General features: G+C 39.0%; 1 protein-coding gene across 2 annotated transcripts in view; it reads left to right on the top strand.

Annotated features, from left to right (window-relative positions):
• The window catches only part of LOC122563087 (S-adenosylhomocysteine hydrolase-like protein 1), a 97357-nt gene that overhangs the window by 56880 nt on the left and 14448 nt on the right, over nucleotides 1-26029 (top strand). For both annotated transcript variants that reach the window (XM_043716500.2, XM_043716501.2), the window contains exons 4-10: nucleotides 2697-2797; nucleotides 4335-4437; nucleotides 10363-10457; nucleotides 13960-14066; nucleotides 20550-20666; nucleotides 21577-21640; nucleotides 23050-23138. In XM_043716500.2, coding sequence (XP_043572435.1) covers nucleotides 2697-2797; nucleotides 4335-4437; nucleotides 10363-10457; nucleotides 13960-14066; nucleotides 20550-20666; nucleotides 21577-21640; nucleotides 23050-23138 — 676 coding nt within the window. The remainder of the gene's footprint in view (nucleotides 1-2696; nucleotides 2798-4334; nucleotides 4438-10362; nucleotides 10458-13959; nucleotides 14067-20549; nucleotides 20667-21576; nucleotides 21641-23049; nucleotides 23139-26029) is intronic.

The following is a 26029-nucleotide window of genomic DNA, read 5'->3' as shown; positions in this document are numbered from 1 at the left end:
GAAGAATTATGTGAACTCAATAAAGCATTAATGCTTAAAAAGGCACATTATATCTTGGGCATAGCTTTTTTCATTGTTGTTATTTTGAATAGTTGGTTCAGCTGTGCTGGCCTCTGTTAAGAAACCTCAGACCATGGATGTATTCCAAAACAAATGCTTAAGCTAGACCTGGAAAGAGGGTAGATGTGTTTTAATTAAAGTTGGTGTAAATCTGTGCTTAACATGGTGGTTACATGATTGACAGCTGACCTGTGGAATATTTTTGACGTCATACTTCATAAATAATTCCATCTAGAGACGTAGAGATGTACAGCAGGGAAGCTGTACATCTGCCTATGCTGACCAGATATCCTAACCTAATCTAGTCCCATTTGCCAGCATTGGCCCTTCCTATTCATGTACCCATCCAGATGCGTTTTAAATGTTGTAATTGTCCCAGCCATCACCACCACTTCCTCTGGCAGCTCATTCCATACACTTACCACCCTCTGTGAAAATGTTGCCCCTTCGGTCCCTTTTAAATTTTCCCCCTCTCACTCTAAACCTATTCCATCTAGTTCTGGACTTCCCCACCCCATGGAAGACACTTTGTCTATTTATCCTATCCATGCCCCTCATGATTTTATAAACCTCTACAAGGTCAGCCCTCAGCCTCTGATGCTCCAGCGAAAACAGTCCCAGCTTATTCAGTCTCTCCTTATAGTTCAAGCCCTCCAACCCTGGCAACATCCTTGCAAATCTTTTCTGAACCCTTTCAAGTTTCACAACATTCTCCCAATAGGAGGGAGACTGGAAATGCTCACGATATTCCAAAAGTGGCCTAACCAATGTCTTGTACAGCTGCAACATTGACCTCCCAACTCAATGCTCTGAACAATAAAGCAAAACATACCAAACGCCACCTTCACAATCCTATCGACTTGCAACTCCACTTTCAAGGAGCTATGAACCTGCACTCCAAGGTCTCTTTTTGTTTAGAAACACTCCCTAAGACTTTACCATTAAGTGTATAAGTCCTGCTCTGATTTGCTTTTCCAAAATGCAGCTATCTAAATTAAATTGCTGCTCCTCAGCCCATTGGCTCGTCTGATCAAAATCCCTGAGATAATTTGGGAAAGTGAAAGTAATTAAAAATTAACTTAGGAATGACCTCATGGGTACTTTACTCTAAGAATTTTTTGTTAGTGAAACTGCGGAGTCTGGGACTCTTTGCCTTTTTTATTCCAAACAGTATTTCACATCAAACACATCAGTACACTTGCTGGTCACTATATGACTTCAAAAGGCTTATTCATTTCATGCTTCAAGATACTGTTCATTTCTCACAGGCTCTCACCATTGCATGGAGTTTTAGTGTTAGAATTTTAAACTTTTCTTCATTTTACTAAGATTATGTACAGGATTAAATTCCTGTAAATTGCTTTCAATAGTTAACCCTTTGAGTTAAATATCATGTGGTTGATCCTCACTGTTGTATATATAATCTAGGCTGATACATTAATGCAATGCTGATTGAAGTACTGCATTTTCAGTGATACTGTTATTTTAGCCAAAGGGTATAAACTGATGCATTGCTTAATACCTGCTTGTTTCAGCATGCAGAGTCTCAATTGTTACGCCACTGAAAGAGGCTCTTTTGGCTGTATTGCCTCCTGTTAATCTCCTGTCTTTTCCTCCTATCTCTGCACAGCATTTCCATCCAAATGATTATCCAACACCTTGAATGCCGCAATTGAACCTGTGTCCATGCAGTGCATTCCATATCGTAACAACTTGCTTCTCTATATCTGCTGTATCCAGCAGATTTGAAAACTACCAGATCTCCTGTCAGCCTCCAAAGAGATTTGTACCAACTTTAATTTGTCCTCATAACTGAAGATTCTTATTCCTGGCACGATGCTTGAGTGATTTTGATTTTATTGCTGATCCCCAAAATTAAACCAGGTGTGCTGATACCACAGAACCATACAGATGCAATTTTCATGCATCCTCTAACATATCCTTGCCCAATGGAAATACATTGGCTAATATCTCGCTGCAATGCCTCTGTGCACACAAGTACCATAATACTCCTGCGGAGGTGCAGAGGAAAGGGAAGGATGGGCTGGTAGTGAAGGATGAATGAAACTTATTTTCCATTTAACCCTCAATGCCAGCATCTGATTGACCTTCTGTGAAGTCAAATTGTTCCGTTTCCTGCGGTGTTTTGGGAAATTCATTGTAAATACTAATAACTGAGACACTAAGTTAGGACAAGTGAAGCAGCATTTGCTTTTCTAGTGTTAGGTTTCTGATCTGCTGTTCACACTTCAACAATGTGCAAAATAAACCACTCAAATGCAGGACTGTTGTAACTGAAACCAAAGAAGTAAACCCTAAAGTTATGGGTATGGGTATTGCAATAGTTGATGACTGTAATAGAATAATCAGGCATTCTGGGGCTTGTTGGATGAAGTTCCAATTTTTCTACCACCCGACACTGTTCTTCAGGTCAGCTGATTGTCTGCAGTTTTTGTTGTTCTAGGTTTTTGGCTAAAAAGTTTCTAGAATACATTTTGTAATAATGATATTATGCACCGATGCATTGGGCCATGATGTCTTTTTCTATCTAATTTAACTAAACTGTGTAATTAGCAAATTATCTTCTTTCAACTAGTTCCACTGGTTATTTGATAATTGCTAATTATTTCTTCTAGAAATGTCAGCTCTTGTGGCACTTCGAAAACGAGCACAGGGCGAAAAACCACTGGCTGGAGCCAAGATTGTGGGCTGCACCCACATCACTGCTCAAACTGCGGTAAGTAACTGGTACAGTAACTTGGGTAGCTGTCAGTGGATTAAACTGTCAGACATCATAAACTTATTTCTGAGATTCCCAAATTGTCTGGTGCAGAAAGCCGTTGCTGAGGAAATCAGAAATTGTACAGACTCAGGGATAGTCAGAGTGAAATGGACTAGCTGTACAAGCGCCATGGTTAAGATAATGAAGAGTTAGAGTATTATTTTGGAACTTGTTCTAAAATTAAGGTCAATGGGCTTTTGGTTTTCACTTCTCTGAAAGTTGCTTTTTTTTTAGGAACCAAAATTTTAAGTGCCTCAAAACAGCACTTCTATCAAATTGTGACTTGAGATAAATGACAAGACAAGCTACTTGTTGAGACAATTGCTGAAGTATTTTACTAACTTGATCTTTTATGACATGGAGAAATAGGGTGCTGAAGCAGGTTCAATTGAGAAGCCCACACAGCAAAAGTGCTTTCTATCAGCGTGAAAGCAGCTAATGTAATTGAAAAAAAAAGTTTTTCTCTTAGAGTTCAGTAATTTTTAAGTCAGAAAGATGTCGTTTAAAAATGGAAAAAACTGCTGTAAATCAGAAACAAAACCAGAAATTGTTGGAAACGCTCAGCAGGTCTGGCAGCATCTGTACAGAGAAATCAGAGTTAACATTTTGCATTGAGTGACCCTTCCTCAGAACTGATATCTCAGTTTTGTGGTTATTTTCTGTCAGGAGATCAGTTTTTAATGAGATATTTACACCCAAGTTATGAGAAGCACAGTTGCAAGGGCAGAAAGATTTAGACAAAATAAAAAAAAGGGCTCAAAGCAGCTTTACACAAATGAAATAAATGGGTTTTAAAACATAAGGAGTGGATCTTATAGCTACATTGAAAAGTTGCTATCTTCGGTTATGTGGCACATATGGGAATTGTATTTTTTTAAAGAGGTGTCTAATAAATATTTTCACTGCGCAGAAGTGGTCAGTCTAACTCTCCAGTTATTTTGAAATTTAAACAGCAATTCACGTGCTTTTTCTGTTGGCTTTAGAGGGATGCCCTAGCTCTGGAAGCTGGGCTCTTGCCTAGTCATCATTAACTCATAATTAAATGAACTGGATTCAGTAAATCATCCCACCATAAATCCAGAATAAAAGCAGTTCGTGTGGCTCCATTGATGTACTAATTATCCAAAAAAGAGCAACAAATGGCATTCAGAACAGTGAGAGCAAAGGCTCAAACCAGTTTTATTTACACCTTTATAAGTGCTGTTTTATTGTTCATTATGTATAATGAAAGGGTTCCTAATAAAACGTGTTTGTTTTGTATTCATTTAATGATTCGGTCCTTCCACTAAACTAGTGCCATACTCTTAATGTCCTATCAATGTTCTTTGTTGGCAGAATTGGTTATTGGATTTAGCTAAAGTATTATATCCACATTGTGAGTCTCATTATAATATATCTATTTTTAATTGTGTTTCTAAAATAAAAGTTTCCATTTATATAGCTTTTTTTTTCATGACTTCAAGATGTACCCTTCTTTATATGCTTGCTGCAGGTTCTCATAGAGACCCTGGGAGCTCTTGGAGCACAGTGTCGCTGGGCAGCCTGTAATATTTACTCCACACAGAATGAGGTTGCAGCTGCACTTGCTGAAGCTGGTATGTTCATATTTTATTTGGACTAAATTCATGCTTCTATGTTCCTACTTCCTTGCTGTGCTTTTCCAGTGCCACTCTTTTGATGTTGACCTCCAGTATCTGCAGTCCTCACTTTCTCCTATCTGGCCAACTGAGCTAATCAGCCCTCACTGCTGGAATTGTGATATTATGCAGGTTTCCAGATCAAATAGCAAATTGCTGTTATCAGAGTGCAAAACAGTGTACTGTAGAAGTGGGAGATGTTGATAGTTAATCGCACAAAACCGAGTTAAATAAAGCTTTTGTGTTTGCAATTTGGTGATAACTGCCTGCTTACCAAGCTCTGCTTGATCAGTATATCGAGAAATAAACATTTAAAAAAAAGGTGAAGTTTAGGATTGTGGTATTTCAAGTTCTGTGTCAAAATGTGAAACCTTGCAGTGGCACAGAACATATTTGGGCTTGTTGCAATATTTGCTTTTCCATGGTCTATTTAATTTAATTTTATCTCGGGGGCAATCATGTAGAGTGTTGTCCTGCCTGTTCCACTGATGATCTTGAACCAGGTAGTGACCTATAGATCATAAGTAAAAGGTTTACATGGCTATGTATATTTAAAAATACCTTGCAGCTGTTTGTGTAAAAAAAACCAGACTTGAGTAATGTGGAAAATAACAAATCTGTAGTTTAGTCCCTGAAAGCACTTTTCATCTGCCTGTTACCTCCTTCCTTCTCCCACTCCTATCTGTCCATTTTAAAATGAGCTGCAGCGAGTCTACGTAATGTGGCAATTAAATAATCTACTGTGCTAATTTTATCAGCAATCTGTCAAAATAAAACTTTCTGATCTTCTGTAAGGTTGAGCTTGCCCAAAATACTGTGTATGCATTTCCAAACTTTTTGGTAAAGAGATTTTGCTAATCAGTTTTTGCTCACTAACCTCAAATAACTTCTTGTTCTGTACTGCTTTGATTTTCTAATTCCCCGTCTTATTTAAAATTCCTCCGTGCCTTCACCCCTCCCTATTTTTGCAATCTCCCCTAAATCTACAACAATAAGTAATCCGTATTCCTCCAATTTCTCCCCCACTCAGTCCCATTTGCTGATGCCCTGTTTGCGTTCCACCAGGGCCACAGCCCCTAACCACATTACAGCCTTACATTCCTGAAGAAGGGCTCATGCCCGAAATGTTGATTCTCCTGCTCCTTGGATGCTGCCTGACCTGCGCTTTTCCAGCAACACATTTCAGCTCTGATCTCCAGCATCTGCAGTCCTCACTTTCTCCACATTACAGCCTTGGATAAAACAAAATGACAAAAGAGATGAATTCCATAGATGAGATGAGAGTGACTGCTCTTGACATCAAGGCTGCATTTAACCAAGTCTGACATTGAAGAGTCCTAGCAAAACTAGAGTCAATGGGAGGAGAAAGTGAGGACTGCAGATGCTGGAGATCATAGCAATACGACGGTTGGAGGAAGAACACCTCATCTTCTGCCTAGGAACCCTCCAACCACAAGGGATGAACTCAGATTTCTCCAGTTTCCTCTTTTTCCCCCCCCCCCCCCATCTTGTCTCAGTCAAATCCCTCAAACTCAGCACCGCCTTCCTAACCTGCAATCTTCTTCCTGACCTCTCCACCCCCACCCCCACTCCGGCCTATCACCCTCACCTTGACCTGCTTCCACCTATCGCATTTCCAATGCCCCTCCCCCAATCCCTCCTCCCTACCTTTTATCTTGGCCTGCTGGACACACTTTCCACATTCCTGAAGAAGGGCTCATGCCCGAAACGTCAATTCCCCTGCTCCTTGGATGCTGCCTGACCTGCTGCGCTTTTCCAGCAGCACATTTTCAGCTCGAGTCAATGGGAGCCGAGCAAAAGCCCTCTGCTGGTTGGAGAAATACATGGCACAAAGGAAGATGGGTATGGTCATTAGAGGTCAGTCATCCCAGTTCCAAGAATCCCTGGAGCATTCCTCAGGGTGATATCCTTGGCCCAAACAGCTTCAACTCTTTCATTAATATGAGCACAAGAGGGGACGTTTGCTCTATATTCAGCAACTACTCAGATACTGAAGCAGTCCATGTCCAAATGCAGCAAGACCCAGACCAAATCCAGGCTTGAACTGAAAAGTGGCAAATAATATTTTAAGCTGCACAAATGCCTGACAATGACCGTCTCTAACGAGACAATCTGACTATTGTTCCTTGATAGTCAATGGTATTGTCATCACTGAATCCCCCCACTATCAACATCCTGGGGGTTACCATTGACTGACTATAAACTTTGAATTCAGACTTGTATAAATAGCACCTACAAGAGTAGGTCAGAGGTTAGGAATTCTGCACCGCCTCACTTCCTGACAGTTCAAAGCCTGTTCACTATCCACAAGTTAGAACTGTGAAATACTCTGAATTATTCTGTATGAGTGCAACTCCAAAAATGCTTGAGGCTTGATAAAATCCAAGACAAAGCAGTCATTTGATGGGTCCACATCCACAAATATCCGGTCTCTCCACCAATGCTCATTAGCAACAGTGTGTTTAATTTTCAAAATGCACTCCAGAAATTCACCAAGGCTGCTTAAGCAGCACCTTCCAAGCCCACGACCACTTCCATCTCAAAGGACTAGGGCTGCAGGTACATGGGAATGCCACAACATGAAAATTCTCCTGCAAGCACTCACCATCCTGACTTGGAAATATATTCCCATTTCTCCAATATCACTAGCTCAAAAGCATAGTTGTCCCTCCCTTAGTGTTGTTGGTCTACCTACAGCAAATGGACTGCAGCAACTCTAGAATGCAACTCACCACCTCCTTCTCAAGGGCAAATAGAAAGGGTAGTAACTGCTGGCTCAACTGATGATGCCCACATCTCAAATGAATTTGAAGAAAACTAATCTATCCTAATATTTCTTTGAGTGGGTTGGTGTAAAATTTTGTTTGATAATACCCTCTGTGAACTGCATCAGGGCATTTCACTATTAAAGGTGCTTTGGAAATCTACATTATGAATGAATTGGAATTGAATTAACATGTACAGCTAAACTTAAAAAAAAAACTGTTCAGGCAGCATCCGAGGACAGGCAAAATCGACGTTCGGGCAAAAGCCCTCATTCCTGATGAAGGGCTTTTGCCCGAACGTCGATTTTGCCTGTCCTCGGATGCTGCCTGAATTGCTGTGCTCTTCCAGCACCACTGATCCAGAATCTGGTTTCCAGCATCTGCAGTCATTGTTTTTACCCCCTTAAAAAAAAAACTGTGCCTGCCCATACTAATTTAGCTCCCTAATGCTTCCTGATTCTTTAACATTTCCAATACCATTCTCTTCTTTTGCAGCGCTCTCTCTGCCATATTTGGGTTGCAGTGAAATGCCTCAGTGTGGAGAAGGCAAACGTAGTTGTGGCTGTCAGTTGTAGAATTCTGTGACATCGTTGTGCTGTCTGAATGCTTAACAACAACTTCTATTCATTTCAATGAAAATATTTTCTTCTAATTGTAGTTGCTATGTGGCTTGCGTGAGCATTCCCAAGTAAGGGTGCCCAACTAACTGACATAACAGTTGATGTATATCTCAAGCACTGAAATGTGGACTTGGAAACAGTCCAATCCCAAGGCTTGACTTCAATGGGGTTCTAACCATACCAATGGTGTCCACTTTAAATACAATGCTGAAAATTGTGTGTGAATGCTCTGTCAGGTCACAGATTGGTTGCAGTAGCACCACTGAAGCAAAATCTGCAGGACCTGTAGGGACAAACTGTAGGGCCCCTAATGTAGTGTAAATATAGTTACCTTGCCTGTAATGAGCTTCAGAGTGTTTGTCTCCATTTACGCATTTAACATAAAAGCATCTTTAAAAAGTTGAAGGCAGTGATGACCCCATTCACCCGTAGCATATACCACTCTTGTTTTTTTTAAAAGAAGTTGGCATAAGGCTAACTAGAAAGTAGTCAAGAAATGACAAGCAAGAATAATGGAAAGATATTAAGGAAGTAATGTCCTCTGAGCTTTTTGGCAACTAACACTGGTTTGGTAGCCAACTGCAGTGGCTGAGAACCAAATATTATTTTCCATATGTGACATTTGTTAAAATTCCTAAGATTGAGCGGAGGATCTATTTTCTTTAAGAAAAAGAGATCCCGATCGCTTCAGTATTTGATGAGGCAGGCAAATTTATCTTAAGTTGTCACGAGATGTACAGATATCAGAGGTTCCCACACCCTCTGAGGTCAGTGCGTGGCAGGGGGGTGGGGGGGAATCCATTGTCTTAGCCCAGCAACAAACTGCAGCTTTACGCAGTAGCCCTGATCTGGGATCCAGATTCTGCTGCTCTTCTTTTGAAGGGCAAAAAAAAAAGCCACTCCATTTCATTTCGATACTGGAACAAGGAATGGTGAAATTATGGGAGTGTACTTGAGAGAAAATACTTTGTGTAAACAGAAATTATTGGTAAAAAACGTGGGCAGGGTTATGCATGTAGCTGCACTAAAATTATGAACATGTCTTTTGAACAGAGGCAAGGTTTGTCTCGGCATAATTCTTTCTATTAAATTTTATATGGGCAGCTAGTCCTGTGATTTTAGTAGATGATATATTGCCTTATAAGTAAGTGTGAATCGGTTAGATCTGTTGGCCTGAAATTCCTTTCATGAAGATGATAGACTTCTGATTTTTCTTCTCTGTTAAAGGCACTTAATGAACCTACTTCAATATTTGACTTTCGAGCATGCTAACCTGAGATATGATTTTACAAATGGGCCTTTAAGGCAATATAGACAGCAATTTTCTGTTTTCATTAATACAAACATTCTCCCCCAAGGACTCCCCAGACTGCTCATCAATTGTTATTAGAGCTAATCTATTCTTCATTTGCATGCTCTTTTTTTTAAAATTAAACTTTTTGAAATTGTGTACAATATTTTGTTCTACTTTTGTTACAAGCCTAATGTTATTACAAGCAAGTCTTCATTTATTTAAAATACCTTGTCTGTGTATAAAGTCGTGGTCAACTCTTATGACCATAACATATTTAAACAATCAAAGCGTGCATTTGCCTGTAGGTTTAAGCCCAATTAAGCATTTGAGGTTGATAGAGTATAATACTTTTGCAATGCTGCATTACAATGATGCTGTACTTCAGAAGAGACATGAATGTATGGTCCTGTCTATTTAAAATGACTGTTAAAGGTTTAAGGAAGAAAAGAAGAGTCAGTATTCTTCAATACCAAGATCAAATACCCTGCAGTTGACCACTTTTGTCCAGTCAAATGAGTTCCTAAAGTGCAGTCGATTTCTAATTTGACTATATCATTTGCAGTATATCCACTATATTTTAAAAAAAAAAATAATAGTGATGTATTTTAAAACAAAGTGGTAGAGAAATGCAGTATATTGACAGAATCTATGGAGAGGGCAATAGAGTTAACATTTCAAATCAAATTTGACTCTTTGGAGTTGTGTTGCATTAGTGCTCTCTTTGTCAATTTGATAAAAATTTCTGTGCTATGACCAACTAGATATGGTTAACAGGCATGCTTGGCGTTTATAAAATGTCATCTAATGAATGTTGAGTAGAACAGTGAATTTAATTATGTTGGTCTTTACAAGCTTAGTAAAGTGCTCTCACCCATGTAATATCATCAGCTGATCCTTTTTAGGTTCTCACACTGAACATTGGGGAGCCTAATTCATTTATTACCCTTCCTGCTGTGAAGCTTTTTGCATTACATATTTTGGAAGTGGTGATCTGATAATCATGGAAAATCTATGTACGGTCACTCAGTCAACTGTGTGTGTCTGTCTATGTATGGTCACGAAATCAAACTCTGTCCAGTTTTGAATTCTTTTAAGCTTGTTACTGTTAAGTTTCAAATATCCAAGCATTTATCCATAATTATTAATTTTCTTTCACTCCCTACCCTCATACCCACTGCCTCAGGATTTGCGGTGTTTGCTTGGAAAGGGGAGTCCGAAGATGATTTCTGGTGGTGCATCGATTGTTGTGTTAACATGAATGGCTGGCAACCAAATATGGTAAATGTGTTATTTTTCTAATTAACTATAGGAAGTTCTGATTGGAGTTTCTTTACGAAAGAGTTCCATGCTCAGAGACTTTTTCCTAAATTTCCACTCTTTCTCATTAACAATTTGAAGTTGATTCTTCATTACTAACTTCTCAGTCAGAGGCAATAGTATTTCACTACTCACTATACCAAACTTTTTCAGATTTTTAAAGCCTCACTTAAATCTTCTCTCAGCTGCCTTTGTTCTGTGGAATAGTCCCAATAGTTCAGACCTCTTTTGGCAGCTATAATTTCTGATCCTTGATATGCTGGCTTTATAGACCATTTTACAAAATGAACTATGAAAAACTGTACACCCTATTCTGAGCTGTAACCCATTTTTTTTAAATTTTACAAATTTATCATTACTTGTAGTTGCTTAGACACTTCTTGAGTATTACTTTGGAAGGAGATATACTATCAAAGATTATTATCAAAGAGTTTAATCTTGCATTCATCAGGAAAGAGTCCAGAATGCCAGTTTTCAAAGGAAACAAGGATTTACACAGCATGAGAAACCGTGCAATGTAAATTGCTGAACCCTTTCAAGGATTGATGAAGGCATAGCAGTGGATGTGATCTATATGGACTTCAATAAAGCATTCAACAAGGTTTCTCAAGACTGGTTAACAAGGTTAGATCTCATGGAATACAGGGAGAAGCAGCCATTTGGGTACAGAACTGGCTCGAATGTAGAAGTCAGAGGGTAGTGTTGGAGTGTTGTTTTTCAGACTGGGTGCCTGTGCCACAAGGAGTGCCACAAGGATCGGTACTGGATCCACTGCTTTTCATCATTTACATAAATGATGTGAACATGGGTGGTACAGTTAGTAAGTTTGCAGATGACACCAAAATTGGAGGTGTAGTAGACAGCAAAAAAGGTTATCTCAGATTACAACAGGATCTTGAACAGATGGGCCAATGGGCTCAAGAATGCCAGATGCAGTTTAATTTAGACAAATGTGAAATGCTGCATTTTGGAAAGGCAAATCAGAGTAGAACTTATATATTTAATCCTAAGATCCTGGGGAGTGTTGTTGAACAAAGAAACCTTTGGGTGCACATTTATAGTTCCTTGAAAGTAGAGTTGCAGCTAGATAGGCTATTGAAGGCTATGTTTGGTATGCTTTCCTTATTTGGACAGAGCATCGAGTATAGGAGTTGGGAGGTCATTGCGGCTGTACAAGACTGTACAAGTTGGGAGGTCATTGCGGCTGTGCAGTTCTGGTCTCCCTCCTATCGAAAGGATGTTGTGAAACTTGAAAGGGTTCAGAAAAGATTAACAAGGATGTTACCACAATGTTTGAGCTACAGTGAGAGGCTGAATAGGTTGAGGCTGATTTCCCTGGAGCTTTGGAGGCTGAGGGGTGACCTTATTGAGGTTTATAAGATCATGAGGGGCATGGATAGGGTAAATAGATAAGGTCTTTTCCCTGAGGTGGGGCAAGCCCAGTAGTAGCGGGCATAGGTTTAGGGCGAGAGGGAAAGATATAAAAGGAACCTGAGGGGCAACTTTTTCACACAGAGGGTGGTGCGTATATGGAATGAGCTGCCTGAGGAAGTGTTGGAGGTTGGTATAATTGCAACATTTAAGAGGCATCTGGATGGGCATATGAATAGAAAGGTTTAGAGGGATATGGGCCAAGTGCTAGCAATTGGGACTAGATTAGTTTAGGATATCTGGTTGGTATGGACGAGTTGGGCCAAAGGGTCAGTTTCTGTGTTGTACGTTGTTATGACTCTGTGTGAATGTGGTGTTCTCACATGTGTTCTGATGGGTGAAAGATGAGAAGTTTTGAAAGCAAGTCCGTTTTTTTAAGCAATTATTACTACTTTCTTATAGCACGTGCCCCATTGATAATACTGAAAAGGCTGTTTTTAATGACTATATGTACATGCCTTTCTCTTCTTTTAAACAAAGAAAAAAGTGCCTATGTTGGGAAACTTTTTTTTTTGTCTGCATTTCTGTTAAATCCATTTGGAAAAGATTGTGGCAATATGGAATTTTCTGTTTTTTTTTTCACAACAATTACTCATGTTCTCACACTTGGGTTGCTGATCTGCACCAAATGATATTGATGTTACGTATCTGTATGTGGGTGCAAATGGTTCCAATGTGTTTGAAGTAGGATTTTCGTACCACAAGTTAGGACAAATTTCAAGTTCAGGTTCCAGAGTTTAAAGGACAATGTACTTAAAATTATAGTTGAGGTGAATGAGCTGTAAACCTTTCCAAATCACCCTGGTGTTTCATGTGCTTTCTTGATAATTACAAGATTGTAGTAATCAAACAGCTTTCAACTTTTTTAATGAGTACTAAATCCTTCTTTGAAAAATCATTATGATACCCTTTGTTCTCTTTCTGTACATCCTGTCATTCACAAGCCATTAGGAAATATGCAAGCAGTTACAACTCTTGAAACCTTTCACATTCCCTTTCTGAAATGGTAATGTGGCCTTGATGGAATAAGCCTGAGGAGTGGAAAGCCAACATCCAATTATTTGACTCTTCAGACTTTCTGAAGTGACTAAGCTTTTCTTGATTGGAATAAGGAGATTAGATAGCCTGAACTTTACAAAAGATAAATAGGTTTCACAATACAGTAATTATTGATTTTAAAATTAGGCTGCAAAAAGATATGCAAAGGCATTTTGAAACCTGAGGTATCCATTTCACTTCATTGCAGGTTTCTATATACTTCCCCGAAATAAATTTATTGAAACGTTGTATTTTCATGTTTAAAAAACCCTTAACCATTGGGAATTTGAGCGACAATCCTAAAAGTACAAAATTTTAAATACAGTAGCTGTTAATAGTGCCCTCAGGAGGAGATATTCTGCTATTACATCAAATTTGCTGCATAGAAATATTATGGAATGCACTCATAAATAGGGATTTTTCAGGTTGTATTACCATTTAAGACTTGTAAAATCTGGGAATGAGGGGTTGTGTTAAAAGAGGAGTATAAAGAGGATTGACCTTCTAGGATTTGAGATTAATTGAATGTGTTCTTGTAGTATACCTTATCAAAGAATTATTTTATAGGCCCCTGAACCTTTGTTAATTTTCACCTTGGAAAAGTAAAACATCGAAAGTTTATTATTCCTTTTCTGTTCTGTTGAATAACATTGACTGAGATAACTGATTCCAGAGACACTTGTGCAAAGTCGGGCAATATCAAAGATTTAGTAAACTGCTTTTTTTTAAGAAAATGCTTTTGTTGACAATTTTAGGTTATAAAGTATGCAAGTAAAATTTTCCAAGCTCCTGTCCAGTAAGTGTTGGATGTATAATTGTAATGCAACAGAAACTTGATCAAAGTCATGAGCTGAAACACATATTTACCTTGTCTGCTTTCCTACAGCTAAGCTCCATCTAATTTCCTTAACCTTCTCTCATAGCCTAAACGTTCAATACATTTTCTTACAAATGCAAAAGCCAGTGACACAACTTTTTCTGTTTTTTTTCTTAGATACTGGACGATGGTGGAGATTTGACTCACTGGGTCTATAAGAAATATCCCAATGTTTTTAAGAAAATCAGAGGCATTGTAGAGGAGAGTGTGACTGGTGTTCACAGGTGGGAATGTTGAAAGTTTTCAGCTAAAAAGGAAAATCTTGTCTCATAATCAGAAATCTTCAGTAAAAAAGAGAGCGAGCAGTAATGATAGAAAATACTGGTGCTATCCATAATTAATGGGGGAACAAAATGGCTGAGATCACTGGTGCTCAAGTTTGCTATCAAGAATACCAAAAATGTACCAATAAGTAACTTAGTGTTTTTTTAATTCATTCTCTGGATGAGGGCATCGCTGGCTAAGCCAGCATTTATTGCCCATCCCTGATTGCAATTAGGAGTTAACCATATGACTGTGGATTTGGAGTCACATGTAGCCAGATGAGGTAAGGATGGCATTTTCTCCCCTGAAGTAAGCAAGATGGGTTTTTCTGACAATTGACAATGGATTCATGGTCATCGTTAGATTCTTAATTCCAAAAATTTTATTGAATTCAAATTCCATGCTCTGTCATCATGGGTTTTGAATCTGGATTCCCAGAACATGACCTAGGTACTGATTGATAGCCCAGTGATAATACCACCAGGCCACTCACTCTCTGCAGCTTAATGTTTAAGGATCTGAGCTGCTTCTAAAGTATTCAAGGTGTGAAATCCCAATTGCAGCTTGCAATGGGAAGCTTAGTGACTCTGTTCTTGTATAGGCAGCTTTTATGCAACCTTTCTGAGCTGTCTCATTCTAAAGGTAACATTTATCATGGCATGACTTATTACGTTCCTGGATGAATGATACATAGTTTTCTCTCATTTGATGACTTTACCATTACCAATGTTGCTTTATATATGCAAAATCATCTCTCACTAACGTGATCGCGTTTTACTTGAAGTTACAAAAAAAATCGATGAAAGTAGAATGGTGGATGTTGCCTATATTGACTACAATGCATTCAACCAGGCTTCGCATTATCGACTGGTTAGTAAGTTTAGATCACAGGGAGAGCTAGCCAATTGTATAAAAACTGGCGTGAAGGACTGGAGGCCTGTGACCAGCGGTGTACCACAAGGATCAGTACTGGGTCCACTGCTTTTTGTCATTTTATATATATGATATGGGTATGAACATAGCAATGGTTAGTAAGTTTGCAGATGGAACCAAAATTGGTGGTGTAGTGAACAATGAAGATGGTTACCTCAGAGTACAATTGGACCTCGATCAGATGGGTCAATGGGCCAAGGGTGTGGCAGATGGAGTTTGCTTTCGATAAATGTGAAGTGTTGCATTTTTGTAAGGCAAATGAGGCTAGGACTTCAATATACTTAATGGTAGGCTCCTGGGGAGTGCTGCAGAACAAAGAGACCTGTGAATCCTTGCCTTCAGACATGAGGCAAACTGAAAATTTATACAAGGCAAAACACACTGTTTATTTACATGGTTACCTTATTGAGTAGTGTGTGCTTTTGATAGAGCAGTCAATTTTCCTTTACTCAATCATTCTGAAAAGCAATTAAAATGCTTGTTTACTTATTCTCTAAAAATAAGTTGACCTTCAAGACGAAATCTTTGAAGCTAGGCTAGCTCAGATTTTTAAAATGCACGTAGATTATTTGTGCTATGAAAATAAAGTATCATCCCGAAAACACCTTCTGCACAACTAATTGTATATGTGAAACATTTTAATGAGCAATTCCTACCCTTTTCAGTTCATCATTTGTAGTATCTTTCCATATGCTCCTGAGCGTATTTAGCCTTAAACCAGAAATTCTGTATTCATTGACAAGGAAATTATTTCAGGAGTGATTTCAAGTTTTCTTGACTTTCAGTTGGTTGAATATACTTTTGTTGACAGGTTTAAAAGTACTTTATCTCCTTTGTAGCTTCCTCCTTAGCCCGTTTAACTTGTTGCATTCTCCATTCCACCAAATTCCTTTGCAGCCTCCTCCTTCCCGTCATTCCCATTGAATCGTAAAGCATGGAATCAGACCCTTTATTCCATAACTGGCCATAATCCCAAATTAAATTAGTCCCACCTGCCTGAACTTGGCCCATATCTCTCCAAACATTTCTTATTCATGTACTAATCTAAATGTTTTTTAAACATAGTAACTGTATCTGCATCCACCATTTCCTCAAGAAACTCATTCGGCACATGAACCTCTCTGGGCTTTCAAAAAAAAGCATTGCCCTTTGTCTTTTTAAAATTTTTCTTCTCCTCACCTTAAAAATAATGTCCCCAGTCTTGAAATCTCCTGCCCTAGGGAAAAGGCACTTACCATTCACCTTATCCATAGCCCTCATGATTTTATAACTCTCTCTCTATAAGGTCATTCCTCGACCTCTGGTACTCCAGTGAAAAATGTCCTAGCCAATCCCCCAGTCTTTCCTTCAAACACCCCATTCTGGAAACTCTTCACCTTAACAGAGCATCCAGAACTGGACATGGTATTCTAGAAGAGGCCTTACCAGTGTCTTGCACAACCTCAAAAGCAATGTCCCGTCTCCTATGAGTAATGAAGGCAAGCATGTTAAACACCTTCCTAACCATTCTGTTTATGTGTGATGCAAACTTCAAAGAATTATTTGTCTGAATCCCAGGTCTCTCTGTCTACAAAACTATCCGAGGCCTTACTTTTAATTGTATAAGTCCTGTCCTTGTTTGTTTTACCAAAGTGCAATACTTTGCATTTATTGAAGTTAAACTCCATCTGACACTGTTCAGCCACTTGACCCAATTGTCACGATCTCTTTGTAATTTTAGATGACCTTCTTCACTGGCCGCTATACCACCGATCTTGGTGTTATCTACAAACATACTAACCATGCATTCTATATGCTCATTTACATTATTTATACAAATGACAACCAAAAGTGAAACCAGCAAGGATCCCAGTGGAATGCCAGTGGTCAGAGGCCTCTAATTTGAAAAACAATCCTCCACCACTGTTTCATGCCATTTGACCCAATTTTGTGTCCAGTTGGCAAGCTCACCCTGAATCCCATGTGATCTATCTTTAGTAATTTAGTCTACCATGCAGAACCTTGTCAAAGGCTTTACTGAAGTCTAAGTAAACAATGTTTACAGCTCTGTCCTCCCTCTTCTTGGTTGCTTGCTCAAGACACTTAATCAAGTTTTTGAGTCCGGATTTATTTTGGACAAAACCATGTTGACTATCCCTACTCATTCCATGCCTCTCCAAATACAAATAAATTTGATCATTCAGAATCACTTCCAACAACCTAACTACTACTGAAGTCAGACTCTCAGATCTATAGTTCCCAGGTTTCTCCTAACAACCCTTAAACAAAGGCATCTGGCACTTCACCCCAAATATTTCTACAAGAGGCCCTGAAGTTTCTTTCCGAACTCTCCAAAACATCCTGGGATACGTTAGATGAGGTGCTGGAGATTTATCTTTTATATTTATATTTTCTAGGATCTCCTGCACTACTTCTGTAATGTAAGCTGTTTCTAAAATGTCAATATTTATTTCCCTGAGTTCTCTTGCCTCCATTTCTTTCTCCACTGTAAAAGCTGACCTGAAATATTAACTTAATATCTCTCCCATCTCCTGAGGTTTAACACTAAGACAACCTCTTTAATCTTTAAGGTGGTCCTACCTTCTTTCTCATTGCTCTTTTACTGTTAATGTACTTCTAGAATCTCTTAGAGTTTCTTTAGCCTTATTTGGGTTAAGAACATCTCAAAACATTTGAAGCATATTGTTCAAGGTGAGAGTGAGAAACTGGATGTTATTGTACACATTGGTAGGGATGACACTGTTGGGGAAAAAGAATAAGGCTTTACAGAGTGAATATAAGAGGTTAGGTAAAAAAATTAAAACAAACCCTCCAGAGTGGTAATATCTGGTTTACTCCTGGTGCCAAGCTTGAATGAGGGAACGAATAAAAGGATAAAGGAGATAAATCAATGATTGAAGAGGTGGCGTAATATTCAAAGATTCAGGTTCTTGGATCATTGGGATTTCTTCTGGGGCAATATGACCTGTTCAAAAAGGATGGGTTTCACCTGTTCTGAAAAGGGACCAATATCCCAGTGGAAATTTAATTCTGTTAAGGGTGACTGTGAATTATTAGACAGGCGGCATGGAGAGAAGAAAGAAGCAGAGTAAATAGACAAATAGATGAGCTTGATTTTGATTCTGAAAAGATCAAGTTAATTAGAAAAGACAGACAAGAGTAAGTCAGAATGAAGTAACTGTGAAGAATTACATTGCATTTATTTCGATGCAAGGGGCCTTATAGGTAAGGCTGATGAACTCAGGCATGTTTGAGATGTCCTTAATCATGCATTCCCCTTCCACTTTACACTTGCATCTTTCTTGCAAATACTCATCAACTCCTACAAGCAGGTGGTATTCCCTTGGTGTAATTGAAAGCAATCCCTGAACTAGTTCCCATAATCCTTGTTACAACTCCTGAAACATGGGCCAGTAATTCACCCTTTCTCCCAAACATCTCTGCCTCTTTATGGTGTTTAGGAGATTAGTGATTTCTTTGGTTTAGTCGGGATTGACAACTGAGGATATTGAATTACTTTAATTCTGTCTCTTGAGAGAAATACCATATCTGTGGGCATAAATAGATAGGGCACTAGTAAAACATGACTATCACTTCATAAATGATTTTGTGAGAATGAAAAGGTAGCCTTTGAGAACATCTGAAGGGCTGGTGGAGGGGTTTGGTAAATTTGTAGGCTCAGAAAGTGGAACTGTTTATATAATTAAGTTACGTACATTTGTCGGATGCAACCATGGTTGTAAAATGTTTCACATTAATATGTGGGATTTCAATAGTCCTTCTTAAAAGAGGCAAAAACAAAAGAAAATTGGCTTAATCTGTGTAGTTTGACCCTGCTGTGTTTTTAATTTCCCATTCTCGGCAGCAGAAGGATATATTGGCTTTGTAGATTGGGTGTACTCTCCTTGGAGGCAGGAAGCCTGAGGAGGTTTGATAGAGATATATAAAATTTTGAAAGATTTAGATAGGAAACAAAAATAGAATTTTTTCCAGTGGCTGATTACAAATAAGATGTTACAGATTTAACTTAATAATTGATTAGTAAAAGAGCCAGAGACAAGGTGAGGAAAATATTTTACAGGATGAATGAGTAGGATTTGGAATGCACTCCCTGATTTAATGGGTACAGATTCAAATTTGTGTTCTGAAGGAAATTGCCTTAAAATACAGAAAATAGTAACGAAACTCTGGCTGGGAGCTGAGGTGGTAAGACTGACTGACTAGCTGGGAGCTGAGGCGGTAAGACTGACTAGCTGGGAGCTGAGGCGGTAAGACTGACTAGCTGGGAGCTGAGGCGGTAAGACTGACTGACTGGCTGGGAGCTGAGGTGGTAAGACTGACTGACTGGCTGGGAGCTGAGGTGGTAAGACTGACTGACTGGCTGGGAGCTGAGGCGGTAAGACTGACTGACTGGCTGGGAGCTGAGGCGGTAAGACTGACTGACTGGCTGGGAGCTGAGGCGGTAAGACTGACTGACTGGCTGGGAGCTGAGGTGGTAAGACTGACTGACTGGCTGGGAGCTGAGGTGGTAAGACTGACTGACTGGCTGGGAGCTGAGGCGGTAAGACTGACTGACTGGCTGGGAGCTGAGGTGGTAAGACTGACTGACTGGCTGGGAGCTGAGGTGGTAAGACTGACTGACTGGCTGGGAGCTGAGGCGGTAAGACTGACTGACTGGCTGGGAGCTGAGGCGGTAAGACTGACTGACTGGCTGGGAGCTGAGGCGGTAAGACTGACTGACTGACTGGCTGGGAGCTGAGGCGGTAAGACTGACTGACTGGCTGGGAGCTGAGGCGGTAAGACTGACTGACTGACTGGCTGGGAGCTGAGGCGGTAAGACTGACTGACTGGCTGGGAGCTGAGGCGGTAAGACTGATTTGGATTTCTCTTTGGGAATTTGAAAAGGTGCAGACTCATTGGGCTGAATAATCTCCTCCTCCTGTGCAACTTTTTACCTAATGTGGAGATTGCTAACTCTCCTTTCGGTGGGTCAGCAAAGATCTCCTCTGTGGAGCTGGAAAGGTACAGCAGTTCAGGCAGCATCGGAGGAACAGGAAAGTCCTGATGAAAGGTCCTGACCTGAAACATCAATGTTTTTTTATCTTTTTTTTTCTTTTTCTTTTTTTCTTCCTGCTCTTCTGAAGCTGTCTGATCTGTGGTGCCTTTCTAGCTCCACATTTTATCGACTCTGACTCCCAGCATCTGCAGTTGTTTACTGCCTTCTCTGTTCGCTTTGACCCAAAGGGGATTGCAAAGGCACTTGATAGAACCTATTGAGGTTAAAAATTGGGGTGAGATAATGGGTCTGCATACATGAGAAACACAATGGCTTCTCTTGATTCTGCTGTGAATGTATTCTGGTATATGCAAGCTGGGCTAAAAAGGAACATGGAATAAGACACGATATCAGCTGTGTATCACAGGCATTCACGTTATAACTATATCCTTAGCATATATCATAGATTAGAAAAAATACCCGTGCGTTAAGGTTTATCTTTGTTTTATTTCAGACTGTATCAATTGTCTAAAGCAGGCAAGCTATGTGTGCCAGCCATGAATGTGAATGATTCTGTTACCAAACAGAAATTTGATAACCTCTACTGCTGCAGAGAGTCCATCTTGGATGGGTAAGGAATACATTATTTATTTTTTGATTTGGGAAGTTTTTATATATAATTAACTTTTTTTTGTATGTGTGCCATTCTCTTAACAAGAAACAGGAGTGCATTTGTGTATAAATATATTTCCATGTTACAAACTGAAATGATTGCTTACAAATCTACAGCAAAAACCTTGAATAGATGAGGCTTGCTTGTTCTGTTAATGTTGACAATTTAAGATGATCAATACATGTACAATAAGATGAACCATGATTTGTCTTAAGGACTCTTGTGTGCTTGTTCACTTTGTGACCACTACTTTGAAGGAAGGTGGAGGAGGAAGTATTTTCTTGTCCCCTGAATAATTCTCAACTATCCAGTCTGTGCCCATGTTCCTTGAACTCTGCTTTACCTAGCCATCCAAGGGAGAGTTTGTAATCTCCAGGGTCGATAAAATGTTGCATAGCATTGGGGCATGTTGAATAATTTCAATAATTACCAAGCAGAACCTGGTAATACATGGTTTGATTGTTTGATTAGAAATCCCTTCGTGTTTTTGAGGGGGAGGCCCAGTTTTGATTTTGGGGGTCTATTCAGTTGTTTGCTGAGTGTTAGTATGTCCTTCCATACCCTGACTTTCCTCCCCCCGCCACTACAAACACACTCAGCACACACTGTTTCTTCTCCAGCTCAGGGACATAAGCCTTCTTGGCATCCATTCTACTGTACCAGCTTAACAGCAGCTCGTCCTGCTGTTAGGGGAGTCAGAAATCATTTAACACTGTAACCAACTTAAATTCCTCTTGGTACACAGGGGTTTTTTATGGTTAAAAACAATTGGATCTCGTATCATTATTTTGATTAAAGTTACAAACCTGCTGTGCTCTCTGTTCAATGACTATGAATCTCACATTCTTATTCTGTGTTCTGTTGCCAGCTTAAAGAGAACAACAGATGTGATGTTTGGTGGGAAGCAAGTGGTCGTGTGTGGATACGGAGAGGTAATGTTCAAACCTAAGCCCTGCTACTTCTCTCCGTAAATAGAGACTCTGAAAAATCACTCACTCAAAGGCTTTTTATTTTACCCTGATTCATCTGATGGTTTTTTTAATTTCATAGTCCTGTTTGCAATTTAGCTTTTGTAAAATTTAAAAGATTTACACAATTCCAGTTGACTATAGTTTACTGATCTTGATTGTTTTAGTTTTTGTGTGATCACTGTGTAAACATGCACTATCTGATTTGTAAGCTGCTGTCAGATCACATTCCTACTGATGTGGAAAGTGTTATTGGTGCTGTTTCAGCAATTGTACAGAAGTGAAAAAAATGTTGTGATGTCTGAGCAAGCTGTTAGTACATTAAAGTATTGAAAGTTGATGTTCCTCTGCGAGTAGGAAAGAAACTGTCACAAACAGGTAGCAAAATGATTCATTTATTGCAATGCTTTTAATATCCTTATGTTCTTTGATGATGCAAAACTGAAGTAACCCCAGTAATATTTTTGGTGTTAGGAGTGTTCTTCAAGGTTCTTCTAAGCATTCACTCACCTCTTCCTTCTTTGTCAATGTCCATGTGTGGAGCCTATTGCTAATGTGTCTCTTTCTTGTTTTCGCATACTTTACCTAGTGAGCGTGTCCACCAAAAAGAATGCAACATTTTCAAAAGAAATATTAGCCTGTTTCCCACCCTCTGACCTATTTTCCAGATTTGACAGAATGATCATTGTAAAACTGGGCACGTTGTATCTGTCACTCAGCCGAGGAACGCAGACACAGCTGCAGGTGTAGCGTATTCTTTGTGCAGGGAGAACTATTAGAACAGCAAGAATCTTGCTTTACTGGATCTTGGAGAGGGGAGAAAAAGCAGTGTTATTAACTCTGTGGTTAGGAATGTCAGATTGCTGTTTGAAAATAAAGAACAAATGCTGTCATTCAGTTGTTAAAAAAGAAGTACTTTAACATTGAGTGCAAAGAAAGAAGTTCTTACATTATCCATTAGCTTGTCTTTTTCATTCCAATGTTTTTAAGGGGGTGGTCGATAAATGAGTGTGAAAGGAATAGAAGTTTTGACTGACCGGATTAGATGAAGAGGGATGACCTTGATCACTTGGGCTGAATGGCCACTTTCTTTGCTGTATCATCTCTTTAATTCTATGTAGGTAATGGCTGACACTACACATTTCCCTACTTGCAGTTTTCATTTCAAATTTCTGTTCTGTGTTTTTTTTTAAACTTTCTATTCTCTGCAGCTACCTCAAATATCTTTTAAGCTTTGCTTTTGAAATCATATGCAGTAAACCTGGCGGCAATAAGATAATTTTATAGCCTGTATCTGCTGTTTCTTGAGGCCAAGGACTCTGAAGGAAAAACTAATAATAAAGCAATTCTTTTTCATGTTGATGTGTTGATAGGTTGGGAAAGGTTGCTGCGCTGCTCTGAAGGCACTGGGTGCTATCGTTTATGTGACAGAAATTGATCCAATTTGTGCTTTACAGGCCTGGTAAGGTGACCGTTTTCAAAGTTAATTGCTGCTACGTGCCCAAACTTGATCTGTTTTCGCTAAGTGAACTGGGGATTAATAGAGCCTGTAGGGTGATACTGAGCCACCCACCGAGGTGATGAGATTTTATTTCCATGCATTTGATATGGTGGATACTTGGTTAAGAATTAATTTCTGCATTATTTAGCCAACTAGATTTTTAGCTGTGTTTTCTTCTGAGAAATGTCAAACTAATTGATGTTTCCCAATTCTGATCATAGTTGAACTGTGTAGGAAATATTCAGCAAAAGAGCGTTTCCTTAATTCCCAGAATACTGTAGGCTGCAAATGATGTGGTTAGATTCATTTATTTCGGTCTGTATCTGCTACTGAACAGCAAGCAATTTTGCAGATATCATACAAAAGAAAAGGATTATTTTAAAAAGTACATGAAGCTTTTGTTTGTGAGAGTCTACATATAAAAGATGCACTTTGTTCCTTATGAATTTTTGTAGATTTGTTTTGAGGGGGTCGTGGGGGAGTGAGTGTTTGCTCTTATCGGAAGGTGAGGTCAAAGTGGAGTTTCGTCGTCTAGGACATCATTGCTGAAATGTGGCATTTCCTTATCTAAAATCCAAGCCCTGTTTCGAAAAGGTGTCTATGGATAACCATTTGCTATTTTTTTTTTTTTTCTTTCTGTGCCAACCTATCTAAGCCAGTTTTAATGCTCCAAAGAAGACACATTGGCTAATTGTACATAAACCAGCAATCAGACCTTAGATCCTCTGGTTTGTCATGTTGAATGATGCACCTACACTGATACTGTGTTAAATAATTGTTCAATAAATTACCTGGCCATCAATCTATCATATAGAAGATCTTTCACTTACTTACAAGTAAATGCGGTTGATCCATGAAATGCTTCTAGGACTGATTGAATACTTCGCTTCTGGTTGAAGCTTGAACCGTCACTTGCTGTTTTAGGATTTATGGAGCAGTACAAGAGGTTGTTAGGGAAAAATAGGCTTCCATATACCATGTGTAATGGGAAAAGGATTTAACTTGCCCCCACTTTACATCTGAAAGGTGATTCTTATTCATTGAATGCTGTTTAGCTATCATGTTCCTAGGTTCAGCCCTCTGCCCCTGTTGTTAGTTGATGGTCAGCCATAGTATTTCTCCTAGATCAGAGGTGGAGAAACATTATCCTGTTCTTGAGCACAATCCAATGATTGCTGTTGAGTCAGACAGTGTTCAGCAGTAATTCTCCATGCAGGTGATTTCATGGGTAACATGAGGAATGGTCACTTGGGAAGTGAGCTAGAGGCAGTTGGCACCAGTGGTATTGTATCTCTGAATAAATTAGTGACTTCAGTTGTGAAGAAGAGAATCCTGGCAGGTCGAAAACAAGTTTGAAGAATATAATAGAATAACTAATATTTAGATCATGTTTGGCATCACCACATCACATGATAAAATGACTTAATGCTCTGTTGATATTTAACCAAACATTCATTAGGTGATAGAAGTTCTGACAAAAATTTGTACAGTTAACTTTTAAATAATCCCTTGGATTGTTAGCCACTTTTTCTGTTAACCAATCAGCTTCATTTGGTTGACCTACATTTAACTTCTGGTGATGCAAGTAAATCACAAAGTTAAATTGCAAGTACATAAAGCAAATTTAAGAAGGCAATGGTATGTTACTTTTTATTGCATAGTGTTTAGAGTATAGGAGTAAGGAAGCCTTTCTGCAATTACATAGAACTCTGGTGAGACATTGTGCAAAACTGTGTATACTTTTAGCCAAGAAATATTTTACCTCTTAAAATATTGTAACAAAAGTTCATTAGAATGACTCCTGTGATAAGATGGAGTAGAATGGGCCTATATTCCGTTGAGTTTGGAAAAATAACTTCATTAAAAATCTAAAACTGAGGGTTTGGCAAGGTAACTACCAAAAGGTTCCCCTGGCTAAAGAGGATGGAACTAGAAATCAGAGTCGTGGGTTAATTTTAGTTTAAAATAGGCTTAAAATTCACCATTTAGTAAAAAGACGAGGGCAAGTTTCTTCATTGACCGTTGCGTCCTGAAATTCTCTACCCTTGAGTGTTTTGCCTGCTCTGTCAAAAACTATATTCAGGATTGTGATTGATACAACTTCTGATATTAAAGGAATCTAGAAATATGGGAATAGGGTGGGAAAGTGGAGTTGATCTACAAATATAGACATCATCTTATTAAATTATCTGCTTCTGTTCCTAATTTTCATCATTGTATGCTACTCAGCAATATTCAATCCAACTGACAAGACTAACGAAGTAAATTTTCTGAATCTCAACCTAAGTGGTCAATGGATCACCTAGGGTTATAATTATCATTATTAATTAACATTATTATTAACGTTAAAATGTCTTGGGAATCTGCCATTCAGCTTGTTGCGCCTCCTTCGCCATTTAATACAATCATGATTCATCAAATACTTCAGTGGGTAAAAGGCATAACCTTTTTGCCGTCACTGATTGATTGAAAATCAATCAATCCACTTCAAATGTACTTGCAGATTGAGGGTAAACTTTTGGGGTAGAGAATTCCAAAGACTCACAACTTAGAATAAAAGGATTTCTGCACATATTGGTCCTAATTGGCATTCGCATTTTATTTTTAAATGGTCCCCAGGTTCTGAGTTCCTCAACAATGAAGCCACTTAACCACCTCTACCCCATCAATCCCTTCTAAGTATTTTGTAGCTTCCTATTAGATCTAAAAACTCTAGCAAATACAAGCCCAGTTTGCCCAATCTCTCTTCATAAGACAGTTATGCCATCATAAGAATAAGTTTGTTGAATCTTTGTTGTGCTCCCTCTATGCCAATAATACCTTTTCATGTGGTAAGGTGACCAAAGCCATGC

The sequence above is a fragment of the Chiloscyllium plagiosum genome, unplaced genomic scaffold (genome assembly GCF_037043375.1).
Source record: "Chiloscyllium plagiosum isolate Xiang-an unplaced genomic scaffold, Cpla_swu_hap1 HiC_scaffold_26, whole genome shotgun sequence".
NCBI classification, from domain to species: domain Eukaryota; kingdom Metazoa; phylum Chordata; class Chondrichthyes; order Orectolobiformes; family Hemiscylliidae; genus Chiloscyllium; species Chiloscyllium plagiosum.
The sequence above is the reverse complement of the archived record's forward strand: the minus strand, read 5'-3'. Positions and strand labels throughout refer to the sequence as shown.